The sequence below is a fragment of the Oncorhynchus keta genome, chromosome 10 (genome assembly GCF_023373465.1).
Source record: "Oncorhynchus keta strain PuntledgeMale-10-30-2019 chromosome 10, Oket_V2, whole genome shotgun sequence".
NCBI lineage: Eukaryota > Metazoa > Chordata > Actinopteri > Salmoniformes > Salmonidae > Oncorhynchus > Oncorhynchus keta.
In genome coordinates this window covers 28,904,740-28,921,976 of record NC_068430.1, presented here as the reverse complement: position 1 = coordinate 28,921,976, position 17,237 = coordinate 28,904,740, and the positions used below count along the sequence as shown (strand labels likewise).

The window sequence follows — 17,237 nt, the reverse complement described above, 5'->3', positions numbered from 1 at the left end:
AATAAGGTCATTGAACCAGTAGGCCTACACAACATGCCTTTTTTAAATACTTTAACTGCACTCCTGAGGATGCTCGTCCTTCCGCATGGGAATCAGGATGTGGACTAGGCACTCTAAATCAAAATGATATGTTGACTACAATTACAGGAGCAATAAAATAAAGTGTATGCAAGCCAAATAAGATTTACTCTCTCCAAAATAACTTGCTTTGGAGCATCATAACCAGTATTTATATGGTAAAGCACTTCCAAATGAGATCATATTCAGGGGATAGAATTGTGTAAAATACTTTCAAAACATAATTATCTCATAATTGTCTAACTTCTCACAATTATTCCTAACGCAATATCAAATAGCCGCTTGATCGCTTCTATCTGCAACACATTAGAAGAGAGGTCAACATTTCAAATCAAATGATAAGAGAGAATAGATAACCAAGCTGTTAAATTCACTTCAATGTGGTTGTGTGTTGTTCTTGATATCAATGCCATGTAACATTATAAGTAAGTTAGTGCAGCAGCCTAGGACTCAGGAGTCAACTCAACTCCCGCAGTCTATCTGTGAGTGATTAACCGCATGAGTGTACATGTCACTACTGCTATGTCAACGATGCATCCAACTAGATTACAACATGCAACTTTTAATTGAGAAAACTGCTAAAATTACAATCACAGATGTCTTACACAACTCCTCCTTAAATCTCATTCATGCTTCCCAGTGAGTCCCTGAAGAGCGTTTCATTCAAGAAAAATTATTCAAAGCAACAGTGGCAGCTAATCAGACCTGAAGAATCCTGAAGCTATCTTTTGATGTTGTTCTCAATCATAATAGGATAGAGTACTGTAAACAGGCTGGCTGTAAGAGATAATCGCTGCAGTGAAAAAAGTAGCCATGGACCTTTGATTCTAACTTGGGCTTATTTTTACTCCTCCTCTTGGTACTTCTCTCTGATGCTACTTCAAATAAAATTGTTTGTATTTTCTCTGGACTTTAATACTGTATGCCTTAAGCAAGTCAGCCATGTTTTTTTTTTAAAGCACTAAACGAGTCTAAATGAATTGTTTCGCTGCTAGACAAGGCTCCGCTGATAGCCAGGTGTAGCGGTGGTAAGGATTCACTCCATTGTGCTGGATAGAAAGCTCTGTAGACCCTAACAGTTTGTGGGCACCGCTTGTTGCCGTTATAGTGCAATTAATGTATTGTTTAGTGTTGTGTAGTGTCTTTGCTGGCATGCATCTAAAAAAAAACGTTTTTGAATTTGCCCACCAAGATTTACATGCTAAAATCGCCACTGCACCTCTGTAAAGCACAGCCTGGAATCAACAACGCAACTGAAGCAAAGCGTTGCCTCCCCAAACTGTGCTTTTCTAACATCAAAGACTGCTCATCTCCCTCTTACCTTCACCCTCACTCTTGCGCAACTACTTTTCCACCATTTCTCTCTCTCCCTCGCTCCCTCTCTCTCTCTCCTCAAAGCTGTCCCTTCTCTAGGAACATGGTCGTTCCACCGATTTGTGTGCGTTGTGAGGTGTCATTTTGCCTGTGCATCCAGGTTCCTAATTAAGAAGTGAATTCATTGAGGGCTAGAAAAAGAGAGGGTGCCACATGACCACCTGTCTTAGGCAGCAATCGTCTCGCTAGTACTTTTAGATCCAGACAACCTGGATCTGATACCTGCATAATTTGACACATCATTCAGGGGGAAGACATGAACAATTGTAATGTCTATTGGATTAGATGGACTGTGAAAAGATAGAGGGACTGAAAATGTCCAGTTAACAGACCTCAGGCTTTTTGAGAGCGTCCTATAACTCAGCGCCAGGGACAGTATCTATCTACAATAGATAAGTGCTTTGGTAAGTGCTTTGTTTTTTTTGCACTTTCTGCCTAAGCACGTTATGGTAGTTATTCAGGTTTGTACAAAAGTACTTTCTATGCAGTGAATGAGGTACTTGTTGCCATGGATGACCAAGTAGGAAACAAGAGACACACATAATTAGGGTTTCTATTCCAAATAATGACAACCCAAAAGGTGTGTTGAAATAAACAAATATAAACTGAATTGAAAAAACAAACTCTCCTAAAGCTTCAACTTAAAAAAGATCTGAAGTAAAAAAGTCCAGACATTTAAAAGTCATTCAGCGCATTCTCAGACGACATTGCGTGAAGGAACACTAAGTAAAGCTAGTTTTTTCCCGCTCTTTATGGAAACCCTAAGGAGTCATAAACTGCATGACCAAAAGTATGTGGTTTTTTCCTCGTCGAACATCTAATTCCAAAATCATGGGCATTAATATGGAGTTGGTCCACCCTTTGCTGCTATAACAGCCTCCACTCTTCTGGAAAGGCTTTCCACTAGATGTTGGAACATTGCTGCAGGGAATTGCTTCCATTCAGCCACAAGCGCATTAGTGGGGTCAGGCACTGATGTTAGGCGATTAGGCCTGGCTCACAGTCGGCGTTCCAATTCATCCCAGAGGTGTTCATTGGAGTTGAGGTCAGGGCTCTGTGCAGGCCAGTCAAGTTCTTCCACACCGATCTCGACAAACCATTTCTTTATATGCTTCACTTTGTGCACGGGGGCATTGTCATGCTGATACAGGAAGGGGCCGTCCCCAAACTGTTGCCACAAAGTTGGAAGCACAGAATTGTCTAGAATGTCATTGTATGCTCTAGTGTTAAGATTTCCCTTCACCGGAACTAAGGGGCCCGAGGCATGGAAAACAGCCCCATAACATTATTCCTCCTCAACCAAACTTTACAGTTGGCACTATGCATTGGGGCAGGTAGTGTTCTCCTGGCATCCACCAAAACCAGATTTGTCCATTGGACTACCAGATTGGTAAGTGTGATTCATCACTCCAGAGTGATGGCTTACATGCTGCCGACATGGGGCACGGAGGTAAACAGAAGACATTACCTAGAACTTTGACTGTTTGTAGATAAGGATATTAGTTCAATTATAACGTTAGATGACACCAGTGGCTGTTACAACGTGAACTGTAATGTTGCGATTGTGCATTTCTGCAAAACAGTTATGGAATAAAAGAAGGATAAGGATATTTTTAGGCAGGGTTTTTTACTGTGCGTTCCACGGTACAGCCGTCACACTTGTCATTGATTTGAACTTGTCATTTAACTGTTATATCTCAAACACACATTCCCCTGAGTTCAACATATCAACATCATTCACTTACAATTTTCCATGCTTTGTTGTAAAGTGATGTCAGACAAAAATGTATCTTACAGTTTTTCTGAAAGGTCCATTACAATGACTACAATCCAGGCACAGAGCAGGTTGGTGGGAAAGCACCATTTTCCAACACGGCTTTGCTTTTAGCAGCTGACCTTTTGCTGTTGCCTCTCCCTGTAAACCTCGGAACGATGCCACCTCGCTGGTGTGTCTCTACATCCCTGAATTGACATTTAAAAGAGGAACAGATGGCTATAATAATCTTCAGTCCTTGAGTGTGGTGCCAAAGCATTCCTTGGGCAAAGTGGTGTCTCTCAAGGAAGGTCTGTTTGTGGCCAAGCCAAGTAAACACTTTGTGCCTGTGGGGGGTCATGGTCCCTATCCTCACCAGTAGGTCCTGAATCCTTTCACTGATTACACCTCCCTGCAATTAATCTTCCATAGCAATGAAAATGTGATGTCACCCACCTTTGTTACAGCAGACAAAAATGTATTCCACTAATACCGCCTACAACTGTTATACATATCCTAAAAAACACAATATTTGTTGTTCCAGTACTTCTACCTCTGTGTTTGCCGGGACGACACACCCTGAATTTAATTGATTGCTACATACAGTACATTCAGTCTGAAACTGCCATCCTAGAAGTTGTTTATGTGAGTATCAAAGTCTATAACGTCATCATGTAGACCCGGCTCTGGCTCAACCCATCGGTTTATGGGACCAATCAGAATGGTCAAGATGTGTTCCATTCTAGAAATTGTCAGGGAGGGAGGCTAATCTAGACTCATCCTGAAGAAGAAACATCAGTTGGCCGGAGTGGTGTGGATTGGTAACCAAGCAATCCCTGTGCACCTCTTAGTAACTGCCTGAGGTATTTAGCGCCTTTCCCCAGAGACAGAGAAGTGATATGAGTTGTTCCACAGTCATTTATGGGACACCAGAATTGTTTGCTCAAATAAAAGTAATTACGCAGTACTGTCCCCTCGTGAAGTGTTATGTACATTATGCAGTAACTAATCATAATATGCATAGGCCTTATTTACTTCCGAGAGGATTGGATTACAGATAGGATTTTAATTTGATCACCCTGTTGCAGGAGAAATTTACTGCAATGTAGGAAATGTTAAACTTATTTGAGGTTAAAAAGGCTTCTGAAGTTTACACATTTCTGACTTGATTTTCCCTTAGGTGAAATCTATCAACCCCTACAAAAATGTCCATTAATTATAATCTACATAATAATTCACATTTCCTGTTGCTGCAGGATTATTTTCCTTCTGTAGAAATCTGACTAAAATTAAGATTTTACATCTGTAGGAAGCGGATGAGATCATCTTCAGAGCGAAGGGAAGAAAGATCCCCAACCCACCAACAATGTCCTCCTTCAAAACGGCATTAGCGGCTCCATTAAAATCCTGTCACCTTTTTTCTTTACGTCTGTCTGTCGCGCTGAAGAGAAGAGAAATCACAGTCATTCAAATGCTAAGTGACTTCCTTTCCCCTGTGAATATTAGAGAGGAGAGCGGTGCTCCATCATTTACTCTGCAGCCCACAAAAAAAGAGAAGGGGAAGCAAAATGAGACTATGGTGCTTTGAATATATCCCCCACCTCCGCAATATCTCATCACAAGCCATTACCTCCGACTGCTTGACACCTACAGAACGCTGCAGAGTGACAGTCTTCATTAAGACTCAGCTATATACATGGGCACATACCTAAAGCTACATAAGTGAGTGTCACATTGATTTCATCACATTGGCAGTTTTCAAAATTTGTTTGAAAGGCTCCTTAATCACCATTTTTAGGCAGAAAAAACACCTTATCGTGGCAGCAAATGGTTCAATTAGATCATTTAAGTCCTGGGTACACTTACAAAAATGTTCCATTTTTTTTCGTTGTACTACCATGGCAGGAAAATACCATGGTAATTGCACCATTACCATGGTATTTTCCTGCCATGGTAGTGACCAAAAAAAATCGTTTTTTTTTTCAAGGTACTAGCTACCATGGTACAAAAATGAACCTGTGGTAGTACAATGAAACAAAACACCATGGTTTTATACTAGCTGTAACGTAATTCGTCCTCCTCTAACGAGGAGTCGTCAAGATCGGACCAATGCGCAGCGCGGTATGTGTCCATGTTAATATTTAATAAATCAACTGAACACTGAATAACAAAACAACAAAGTGAAAGAACGAAACGACAACGAAACAGTCCTGTCTGGTGAAGACACAAAACAGAAAATAATCACCCACAAAACACAGGTGGGAAAAGGCTACCTAAGTTCTCAATCAGAGACAACGAACGACACCTGCCTCTGATTGAGAACCATACCAGGCCAAACACATAACCACAACATAGAAAAAATTACATAGACCACCCACTCCAACTCACGCCCTGACCAAACTAAAACAAAGACATAACAAAGGACCTAAGGTCAGAACGTGACACTAGCAACATGTCGTTATGAAACATGAAAGCATGGTAGTTGTTTACAATGTATTATGATGGTCTGTGTCCCACTGTTTTTCGGGTAAAGTGACCAAAAATTATTAATTTATGGTACTCACATAATGCAACATTAACTATTTGCTCTGCAATGGCAAGGCGTAGGGCTAGTACCCTCTTAAATCCATTTAGCTAATAGTGAAAAACCCCAACACACATGGTCTAGTAGTGTGGTGTACCCTCACCTTGGGACATGGATAGGGTATGGTGAGAAGAATGAAGGGATTCTGAAACCTTAAACTAACTATTTTAAATCTTCAAGGCCTCATTCTTCCCACCATACCCTAAAAACTGCATTGAAGAGAGAAGCACCATATAAACTAACTATTTTAAATCTTCATCTGGTGCTTCTCTCTTCAATACAGTTTTTAGTTGTCTCTCACTCATTCATCGGGCTTGGCTACTCTTATAAAATTCTAAATAGTCAACATACAACAACAAAAACATTTGTAAAAAGTTATTAATTATCATCTTATCGCATAGATACATTTTCATCACGTAATTATCAACATATCCCTTAAAACAGCAAGTTACAATAGCTGCGTTCGTAAATTCACTCTGGCTGTCTACTCCCATTTCAGAGAGCTCTCGTCTGAGTGTGCCAAAGCGCAGAATAATTGACAAATTTACGAACGCTCAATAACCATTGAATATGGCCGGTGTCAGTAAACGTCAACAAAAAAGGGTAACTCAATTGTTGCCAGCAGCAGTTACAGTCACCAACGCTCTGGATAACATAAAAACAGCCTAGCCAGCTCTGCTAGGGCAAGTAAAATGGTCAGAGTGAGGTGTTCTCTCATTCGTGTCTTGAAGTAGCTAGCAAGCTAACCAACGCTAGCCAGTAAGCTTGGGTGCTTGACTGCCGTTGTGAGGCCAGCTCGGATAGACCCTAACTCAGAGTGCACTCTGAGCGCAGTCTGGCACTCCAGATTGAATTTACGAACACACCCAATGTTTCCCTTTGTTTACACTCTGTGTGAACGTGTAGTGATCCTGTCACCATGACGACAGGCTAACTTGACTGGCTCTAACTTTAGCCAACGTTAGCTTCTATGCTAACAAATATTAAATATTAATGAAACTATCAAAACATCATCAAAAATAACAATTATATCATTACACTCCGCTTAACTTGGTGTTTAATATGTTATGCGTTATAACTCGCTCACCGTGATGATAAAAGTTTAAAATATTTTGTTTATCTGGCACTTTTCTCTTTATTTTTCAGGTGGCTTGGCTCTCTCGTTCAACTGACTCACTGGCTAGGCAGTATAGCGTGAGAGCCACTGTAGAGTGATAAGAGTGTGAAGCAACCACAAGAGCGAGCGGCTCCCTCTGCTGGCCCGAAACAAGCACAACATCCCTTGACTTTAACTACTGTAAATTATTGCAAAATGCCACAAATTAGGCTACCATACATATTCGTTCTCCCAAGCCAGGCAAGCCAGGGAAACCAAACATGAACAAAAAACAGTACTATTTATACAGAAAGTATTATCCCTTTTTCACAGAAATGGTTTCCCTTTTTCTTTGATGTTACAGACAAACTAGGACCAATAATAGTAGTCTGCCTCTGACTTTATCAGAAACTTTCCCATACTGGTATATAAATTCATCAATATAATCTTAACCAACCTCTTTTGACCTCTGGGTGTTTATTTATTTAATGCGTTATACTGCCATTGTGCTATGGTAACGCACAATTAATAAAGATTGTACCATATTATATTTTTTGTTACCATGTATCATAATTGTCCATTACCGTGGTAGAATGTATAATGCAGGTTAAAACCATGGTATTTCCATGATCCACATCTTACCATGTTGAAAAATGTGGCAATACCATGGTATTATTTAGGCGCATGGCAGTACCATCATAATTCAAAGCTAAAATCATGGTATATTTCCATGATTCAGATCTATACCATAGTATAAATGATGCAATACCATGGTAATATTTAAGTACAATGGCAGTGCCATGGTAGTACCAAGGCTTAAACCATGGTACATTTCCATGATTCAGACTATACCATGGTATAAGTGCAAGTACCATAGTGGTACCATGGTATGAATGAAAGTACCATAGTAGTACCATGGTACATTTTTGTAAGGGTACTGAATTTTCCTTATGCAAGCTGTGTGCTGGCTGGTGGTACCAACGTACCTTTCACGTATAGAAATATCCGTCCCATACTGTATATAGACCATATTTTGTTCATGCTTTCTATTTTTGCTTGACAGGTCACAGACGGGGGCACCATTAAGCAGAAAATTTTCACCTATGATGCTATGTTTAATACCAATTACTCGCATATGGAGGACTATCGCAAACGAGAAGACCTTGTGTACCAATCTACGGTCCGGTAAGCATCACAACCAATCACTTCTACATTGAATGTTTAAATGTAATCTTCTCCCATTTAGTTTGTTGCCCTGCTACGTTGTACACTATAAGCCTATTTAACCTACAGTATATCCCAAGAAACTCCCCATGTTGCTAGGAATTAGTGAGCAGAGGTTTTGCTAGTTCCTTCCTACCATCTGTTGCGGATGATACTGGGACTGGATGTGATGACCCCGATGGAGGGTCAACACCATCATCGTCTTGGCAGGGAGAAGGAGGGAGGGGACGAGAGGTGGTGAGACTCTACTCCGCCACTCTGCTGCTCAGGATGTAGATTTCATTGTTGAGCTCTGTCTGAACAGCTGGCCAGGTCAATCATTATTCCCACCACAGAGCTGCTTATTTTCCAGGTAGTGTGGTTCTCCTTTATTTTCCAGGTAGGGTGGTTCACCTTAGGCACAGCTTGGGGCAGCACTACTGCATGCAGGGCTGTGCTCCATACCTCCTTCTCCACCATCCTTCCCATCAAACACACGTACATACAGACCCTACCCGATCCCAGAATATAGAGCCCTTCTGTTTATGCATGAGCAAGGTTTGCAGAGTACAAGAGAGGGATGGAGCGAGAGGAATAATCTGGCTCTGGTTGGATAGATGACATGTCTGAGGAGTCCTGGGTACTCACTTCCTTTATCCCGAGCCTTAACAATATGGCTGGCATCTGCTCCCCTCTCCCCCAACCATCTCCCTCTACCCCAACCATCCCCCTCCCTCTCCCCCAACCATCTCACTCCCTCTCGCCCTCCCTCTGCCGCTACCCCAACCATCTGCCTCCACCCCAACCATCTCCCTCCCTCTCCCTTACCTTCTCCCACAACCATCTACCTCCCTCTCCCCCACCCATCTCCCTCTCCTCCCATGCATTCTCTCTTCTTGCTTTCATTGCCTCCCTCCATCCCTCTCTCATATTGGCACTCATACTTTGTATAGAGGAGTAATAGAAGCCATTAAGCCAACACACTGCATCATCTAGTACCTCTTATCTCCCCCTCCCTCTTCTCCCCCTTCTCTCCCGCATCCCCCTTCTCTCCCCCCTCCCTCTTCTCTACCCCCCTCTTCTCTACCCCCTCCCTCTTCTTCCCCGTCCGTCTTCTCTTACCCCCCTCTTCTCTATCCCCCACTCCCTCTTCTCTCCTCCTCCCTCCTCTCCCCCTTCTTCTCTCCCCATCCCTCTTCTCTCTCCCCCCTTCTCCCCCTTCCTTCTCCCCCCCACCCTCCCTCTCCTCAATCCCTCTTCTCTCCGCCCTTCCCTTTTTTTCTCTCCACCATTCCCAACCTCTCTCATATGTATCTTTTATTTCTGAGCTACTGAGCATTTCCCGACTGAGTATGATGTGCTCAGACAATTCAACAGTACCTTCAGGGGAGTTGTCATCATTGGAATGGACTATTTTACACATGTACTCATACAAGGACAAGTGCGCGCACACACACACACACACACACACACACACACACACACACACACACACACACACACACACACACACACACACACACACACACACACACACACACACACACACACACACACACACACACACACACACACACACACACACACACACTCATTAGGATTTGAATCGACAGTCGCAGCATGAGGAACAGTTGGACAGTACCTGCTCTGACCTGTCTGTCTGGCAGAGTGCTTAGCCGGCATTAGTCACCAAAGCCATAGTCACCAAAGACAAGTCAATCCTCCCTGATGTATCCCATGCCTTCCTCCATGGCAGAACACAGAGTTCAACAGCAGAGAGGGATGCAGAGCTCTGATATTTCACATAATCTCACATATCCACCTGAGAGAGGTACATGTTCTCTACAAAGCCCTGGCATGTGACCACAAATGAAAGCTGTAATATTGTGAATTTCACAGAAAGCCCTAGATTCTCATTGAATGCCCAGTCATTTTTTCTTAATACGTTGTTAAATATCAGGAATATGCTATGCTTGTAGTGTCAATATTACCCAGGTAGATTTGCAAATAGAAAGGGAGGTAATTTTTTTTCTGTCTTTTTTTATTTTTATCAACTGCCCCTGGGCTTAGAAGTAGACAGATGACAGTGATACAGGCCATAACTCATCCTTACCTTGACGGCTCTTTGATGAAAAACAAAAAAGATGGGAGAAGATTAACCCTAATTGCTCCTATAAGTCTCTCTGGATAAGAGTGTCTGCTAAATTACTAAAATGTTAATGTGAATGTAAGATGAATGGCAAACACTATATATATATATATATATATATATATTAAGCTACATTCAAAATACCAAATTCAAGAATTGTCTCTTCATCTGCACAGCATTTGACAGTTTATGTAACACTGTCATGGTTATAGATTCAAGCTTTGAACAATGAAAAACCAGTCAAAGTTCTCTTCATATACAGTGTATTCGGCAAGTATTCAGACCCCTTGACCTTTTCCACCTTTTGTTACTTTATAGCATTATTCTAAAATGGATTAAATAGATTTTTACCCTCATCAATCTACACACAATATCCAATGAAAACCAAGCAAAAACAGGTTCTTAGACGTACAACTTAAAAATATTTTAATAAGAAAATCTGAAGATTCACTTTGACATTCAGATCCTTTACTCAGTACTTTGTTGAAGTACCTTTGGCAGTGATTATAGCCTCAAGTCTTCTTGGGTATGATGCTACAAGTTTGGCACACCTGTATCTTGGAAGTTTCTCCAATTCTTCTCTGCAGATCCTCTCAACCTCTGTCAGGTTGGATGGGGAGTTTCACTACACAGCTATTTCAAGGTCTCTCCAGAGATGTTCGATAGGGTTCAAGTCCGGGCTCTGGCTGGACCACTCAAGGACATTCAGAGACTTGTCCAAAAGCCACTCTTGCTTTGTCTTGGCTGTGTGTTTAGGGTCATTATCTTGTTGGAAGGTGAACCTTTGCCCCAGACTGAGGTCCTGAGCTACCTGGATCAGGTTTTCATCAAGGAACTTTCTGTACTTTGCTCCATTCATCTTTCCCTTGATCCTGACTAGTCTCCCAGCCCCTGCTGCCAATAAACATCCCCACAGCATGATGCTGCCACCACTATGCTTCACTACAGGGATGGTGCCTGGTTTCCTCCAGACATGACACTTGACATTCAGGCTAAAGATTTCAAGTTGATTTCATCAGACCAGAGAATCTTGTTTCTCATGGTTTGAGAGCCCTTAAGGTACCTTTTGGCAAACTCCAAGTGGGCTGTTATGTGCCTTTTACTGAGGAGTGGCTTCCGTCTGGCCACTACCATAAAGGCCTGATTGGTGGAGTGCTGCAGAGATGGTTGTCCTTTTGGAAGGTTTTCTCATCTGCACAGAGGAACTCTGGAGATCTGTCAGTGTTACCATTGGGTTCTTGGTCACCTCCCTGACCAATGACCTCCCCTGATTTCTCAGTTTGGCTGGACAGCCAGCTCTAGGAAGAGTCTTGGTGGTCTTGGTGGTTCTTCCATTTAAGAGTGATGGAGGCCGCTGTGTTCTTGGGGACCTACAATGCTGCAGAAATGTTCTGGTAACCTTCCCCAGATCTGTGCCTCTACATAATCCTGTCTCGGAGCTCTATGGACAATTCCTTCGACCTCATGGCTTGGTGTTTGCTCTGACATGCACTGTCAAATATGGGACCTTATATAGACAGGTGTGTACATTTCAAAATCATAACCAATCAATTGAATTTACTACAGGTGGACTCCAATCAAGTTGTAGACTAATTTAAAACATTATCAATGGAAACAGGATGCACCTGAGCTCAATTTCGAGTCTCATAGCAAAGGGCTTGAATACTAATGTAAATAAGCTATTTCTGTATTTTATTTTTAAAACATTTGTGTAACGGCGTTCTTCTATCTCCTCCTCTGATGAAGAGGTAGAATAAGGATCGGACCAAAATGCGGCGTGGTGGTTATTCATGTTCTTTAATAAAAGTGAACGAGACATGAAATAACTTATAATATACAAAAACAACAAACGGAATGAGAAAACCTATACAGCCTGTCTGGTGAACAACTACACAGAGACAGGAACAATCACCCACGAAAACACTCACAAAATATGGCTGCCTAAATATGGTTCCCAATCAGAGACAACGATAAATCACCTGACTCTGATTGAGAACCGCCTCAGGCAGCCATAGACTAATTAGTCACCCCACAAAACCCCAAGACAAAAAACACACCACAATAACCCATGTCACACCCTGGCCTGACCAAATAAAGAAAGAAAACACAAAATACTAAGACCAAGGCGTGACAATTTGCAAACATTTCAAAATACTTGTTTTCGCTTTGTCATTATGTGGTATTATGTGTGGATTGATGAGGAACCTTTTTAATTTAATTCATTTTAGAATAAGGCTGTAACGTAACAAATTATGGAAAAAGTCAATGGGTCTGAATACTTTGCTAACACACCGTAGCTGTAGCCTCAATGTCCTCCTGTGTGAGATTTCTTCAAGCAGAAATATTACCACTTCCATGTCAAAGTCAGATTAGGGTTGCAAAGAAGCAGTATACTACTGTAAACTTTCTGAGTTTACCAGTAAATTACCAGAATTTTGGTAGTTGTGAAGGAATATACAGTGGGGCAAAAAAGTATTTAGTCAGCCACCAATTGTGCAAGTTCTCCCACTTAAAAAGATGAGAGAGGCCTGTAATTTTCATCATAGGTACACTTCAACTATGACAGACAAAATGAGAAAAAAATATCCAGAAAATCACATTGTAGGATTTTTAATGAATTTATTTATTTTCCCTGAGGTGCGTGTCATCAGCCCGGTGCCACCTGTACCGGTCCCATGCATCAGGCCTCCAGTGCGCCTCCACAGTCCAGCGCTTTCGGCGACAGTTCCCAGTCCAGCGCTTCCGTCAAAAGTTCCCAATGTTACCTCAATTGCAATATATTACGTATTAATTACAACATTACAGAATATTCTGGCAATTTTGGTAAATTACCAGTAGCTTTGCAACCGTCCATGTGACTTTCCCATACTACTGAGGGAAAATAAGTTGTTGAAGGTGTTTAAAAATGTAATCCATCAGTGTGAATATTTAATAGGAGTCACAATGTTAGACATACAACCTTTTCCCCATTCCTAAATTTGAAGGGCAAGTCCCGTTGTCATTCTTCAACAGGCTTCACAGAAAGACTCTCACTCAGGAAAATAAATCAGTGTTGTGAGGCTTCTCTGTGACCCTTTGCTGCTGTTTCACCTATCTTTCCATGCCTTGCACCATCTTGTCTAAGAGCTGTCTTCTCAGAATCTTCCTCTGTTCTTGTGTGGGTTAGGCTCCAGACAACCATCCAGGCCTATGGATAACAACAATATACAGCTTTGTGTGTAAACACAGGCTTGGGACAGACCAGCATACACATAGTGGCCTACAAAGCCATCCCCCTCTCACAGCACAGAGAATCACAGTGTTCACATCAATGGCATTGTGTTTAAAATAGGACTTTCCTCTCCAGAGGAAACACTGGAGACACAGTGTGCCTCTGCCTTACTGCCTTACACACCTTTCTAGTCTCTTCATATCTTTGTCCTCTAGGCTAACAGTCTCTGTTTCTCATATACTTACATCAGACAATCCTCCCCCTAGCCAGCCTTAATGCAGGGATACAAGGCTCCAGCACTTAAGGGTAAGAAGAGCACAGCGAAGCAGAAGCCCAGTTCCTGACACCACGTTAGCTGATTTGCTGCAGAGATTGTCTGGCTGAGCTAACAGGGACCACTCTGTGCAGTGTTCTGTCAGGATGACTCTCTCTCTCACCTCCCTGTCCCTGTAACACAGCACAGCTTCCAGGCATGGACAGCACAGGAAGGGCTGCAAGAAGAAAACACAGAGTTAAACAGAATAGTCATTATTGATCTCTCTCTCACTCTCCCTCTCTCTCTTTTCCTCTCCTTTTCTTTGCTGTTTTGCTGCTCTTCCGAGTGGCCTCATTGCCATTGATCCTATCCGTGTGTGTGTGTGTGTGTGTGTGTGTGTGTGTGTGTGTGTGTGTGTGTGTGTGTGTGTGTGTGTGTGTGTGTGTGTGTGTGTGTGTGTGTGTGTGTGTGTGTGTGTGTGTGTGTGTGTGTTTGCGTGTGTGTGTTTGCGTGTGTGTGTGTGTGTGTGTGTACATGGGTGTTTCTATATTGTGAACAGTATGTAGTATGTTGTTTTGACTGTCCTGTGAGAGAGAGTCATTTCTTTCTGCTGAGTCACTTAATAATACTATTTCTAATGACAACAATGTGTGACTAATGACACTATTTTGATTCCCTGAACTTCTAAGTTTCAAGGTAAACTACTTCTTAGAGTTTCAGGGACAAAAGACACACACACACACAGAGAGATTGTATTGCAGCCCCTCACCTTGGTGTGGTTTAGTGTTAACCAGCTTTTTATTAGTTGCTGATTAATGAGCCATGACAGGGTGGAGGAATTCGGGAAATACTTTTAAAAAAACACTGTACCCATAATGCAGTATCAGTGGTGTTTGAAAGAGACAGACAGACAAACCAAGTGACAGACAGACAAAAAGAAAGACAAAAGGAGAGACAACAGGAACAGAGAGACAGACAAATAGACAGACGGAAAAGAGAGACAGATGGGACAGACAGACAGACAGACAGACAGACAGACAGACAGACAGACAGACAGACAGACAGACAGACAGACAGACGGACAGAGAGACAGAGAGACAGAGAGACAGAGAGAGAGACAGGAAAAGATAGAGAGACAGATGGAAAAGAGAGAGAGTCAGACAAACAGATGGAAAAAAGAGAGACAGAGAGAGAGATAAGGAACGAGACAGAGAAAGACTAAGAGAAGAAGAGATGTGCTGGACTGGAGTCACATGGCAGTTGGCTGGCACAGCTAGTGGAGCCAAGACACTAAGAGGGATGCAAGGATAATGCCAACATAGGTACCACTGGTGCCAGGGCTCTCATCAAATCGTCATAATCACAGTTTGTCAAAGTGCCCTCGAAACTAGCATTAGTGTGTGAAACTGCACGCTACTCCAAAAGGAAAAAGCATTTTTTTGTAGTCAACATTGATATTATATCAGGATTAATTTGTGAAACAAATTCCAGTGGAAGGGACATCTGGTCAGGATCCAGAGCACTTTGTGGCATCGGCTGATGTAAAAAGGGCTTTATAAATACATTTGATTGATTGATGTGATCTGACATGCTGGAAAAAATGAGTGGCTGAATGAGAGCAATGTGTGTGAGATGCACAGTGGACTCCCATTTTGCCCCCATTCAATATAAATGAGCTTGCTGTCAGTCAATCATTGTGTGACTATCATGTTGGTGAAGTGTTTTGAAGCTGGAGGCCATTGTTGAATTCAGCATTAAAACAGCCATGTCATGTAAGAGATTAGGTATAGGATTAGAAATGCATAGTTTATGGTAGAATGTGACTGCCCCTGAGTCTCTATCAGTCAGCATCAGCAACCGTTGACCCATGGGGCCTCTCCATAGTGATTGTGGACGTGTGCTCTATACAGGCTGAGGGTGGGAAGGGTGCACGATGGCCCCACACAGGGTTGACTGTTCTCCAACAGAATTATCTCATTTTACCCCCCCCACACACACACACACACACACACACACACACACACACACACACACACACCACTGCTGAACTCATCAGAGCTACGGTGCTCCGAGTGCCCTGCCGCTGTTCCAACAGAGGTCTCCCTCTGAAACAGCCGGGCGGCAAGGACAATTGTTCCCGTTTTGTGGAAATGAATCACAGGGCCTAAATGCGACTAGTGGTGTCTCACTTTGATTATCGCTGTTGACACATTAGGCGGAAACAGAATACAGATTGAGCTCGCAGGCCTTTCAAAAATGGCCGTTTCCTGGTAATCTGCTGGCTGCCTGAATAATTTGCTGTCCTTCCTATCTCCAAACTAACATGGAGGCGTTGCTCCTGAAAAAAGAATTTAGTTTTGGTCAAATTATTGCTTCCTGAATTTCAACAAGAGAACAAAAATGTTGTATTCTGACATGTGCATGTCTGTTGTTCACCTCCTTTCGACATCATTCCCTAGGGACAAAAGCAGGAACACTATGAAGGACAGTCATGCAATTTAAAAGTGGAATGAATTAACTGAATTCCATTTCAATATTGATTTCTACTTCAATATGTCCAAACTATTTCCTGTCTGAGAAAATAATGTATTATGAAATAAAATCAATGTACACTACCGGTCAAAAGTTTTAGTGCACCTTCTCATTCAAGGGTTTATTTATTTTTATTTTTACAATTTTCTATATGGTAGAATAATAGTGAAGACTTCACCACTTTGAAATAACACACATGCAATCAAGTAGTAACCAAAAAAGTGTTAAACGAATCAAAATAATATTTTAAATTTTAGATTTTTCAAAGTAGCCACCCTTTGCCTTGATGACAGCTTTGCACACTCTTGGCATTCTCTCAACCAGCTTCACCTGGAATGCTTTTCCAACAGTCTTGGAGGAGTTCCCACATATGCTGATTACATGTTGGTTGATTTTCCTTCATTCTGCGGTCCCACTCATCCCAAACTGTTTCAATTTGGTTGAGGTCGGGGGATTGTGGAGGCCAGGTCATCTGATGCAGCCTGGAGGTGTGTTGGGTCATTGTCCTGTTGCAAAACAAATGATGGGATGGCTTATCACTGCAGAATGCTGTGGTAGCCATTATGGTTAAGTGTACCTTGAATTCTAAATAAATCATAGACAGTGTCACCAGCAAAGCACCCCCACACCAGTACACCTCCTCCTCCATGGTTTACGGTGGGAAATACACATGCAGAGATCATCCCTTCACCCACACCGCGTCTCACAAAGACACAGCAGTTGGAATCAAAAATCTCAGACCAAAGGACAAATTTCCACCTGTCTAATGTCCTTAGCTTGTGTTTCTTGGCCCAAGCAAGTACCTTCTTCTTATTGGTGTCCTTTAGTAGTGGTTTGTTTGCAGCAATTAGACCATGAAATCCTGATTCATGCAGTCTCCTCTGAATAGTTGAGATGTGTCTGTTACTTGCGCTATGTGAAGCATTTATTTTGGCTGTAATTTCTGAGGCTGGTAACTATAATTAACTTATTCTCTGCAGCAGAGGTAACTCTGGGACTTC

At 42.1% G+C, this 17,237-nt stretch overlaps 1 protein-coding gene across 2 annotated transcripts in view; it reads left to right on the top strand.

Annotated features, from left to right (window-relative positions):
* LOC118388483 (immunoglobulin superfamily member 21-like) overlaps positions 1 to 17,237 on the top strand; it is a 277,169-nt gene that overhangs the window by 168,836 nt on the left and 91,096 nt on the right. For both annotated transcript variants that reach the window (XM_035777607.2, XM_035777606.2), the window contains exon 3: positions 7,949 to 8,070. In XM_035777607.2, coding sequence (XP_035633500.1) covers positions 7,949 to 8,070 — 122 coding nt within the window. The remainder of the gene's footprint in view (positions 1 to 7,948; positions 8,071 to 17,237) is intronic.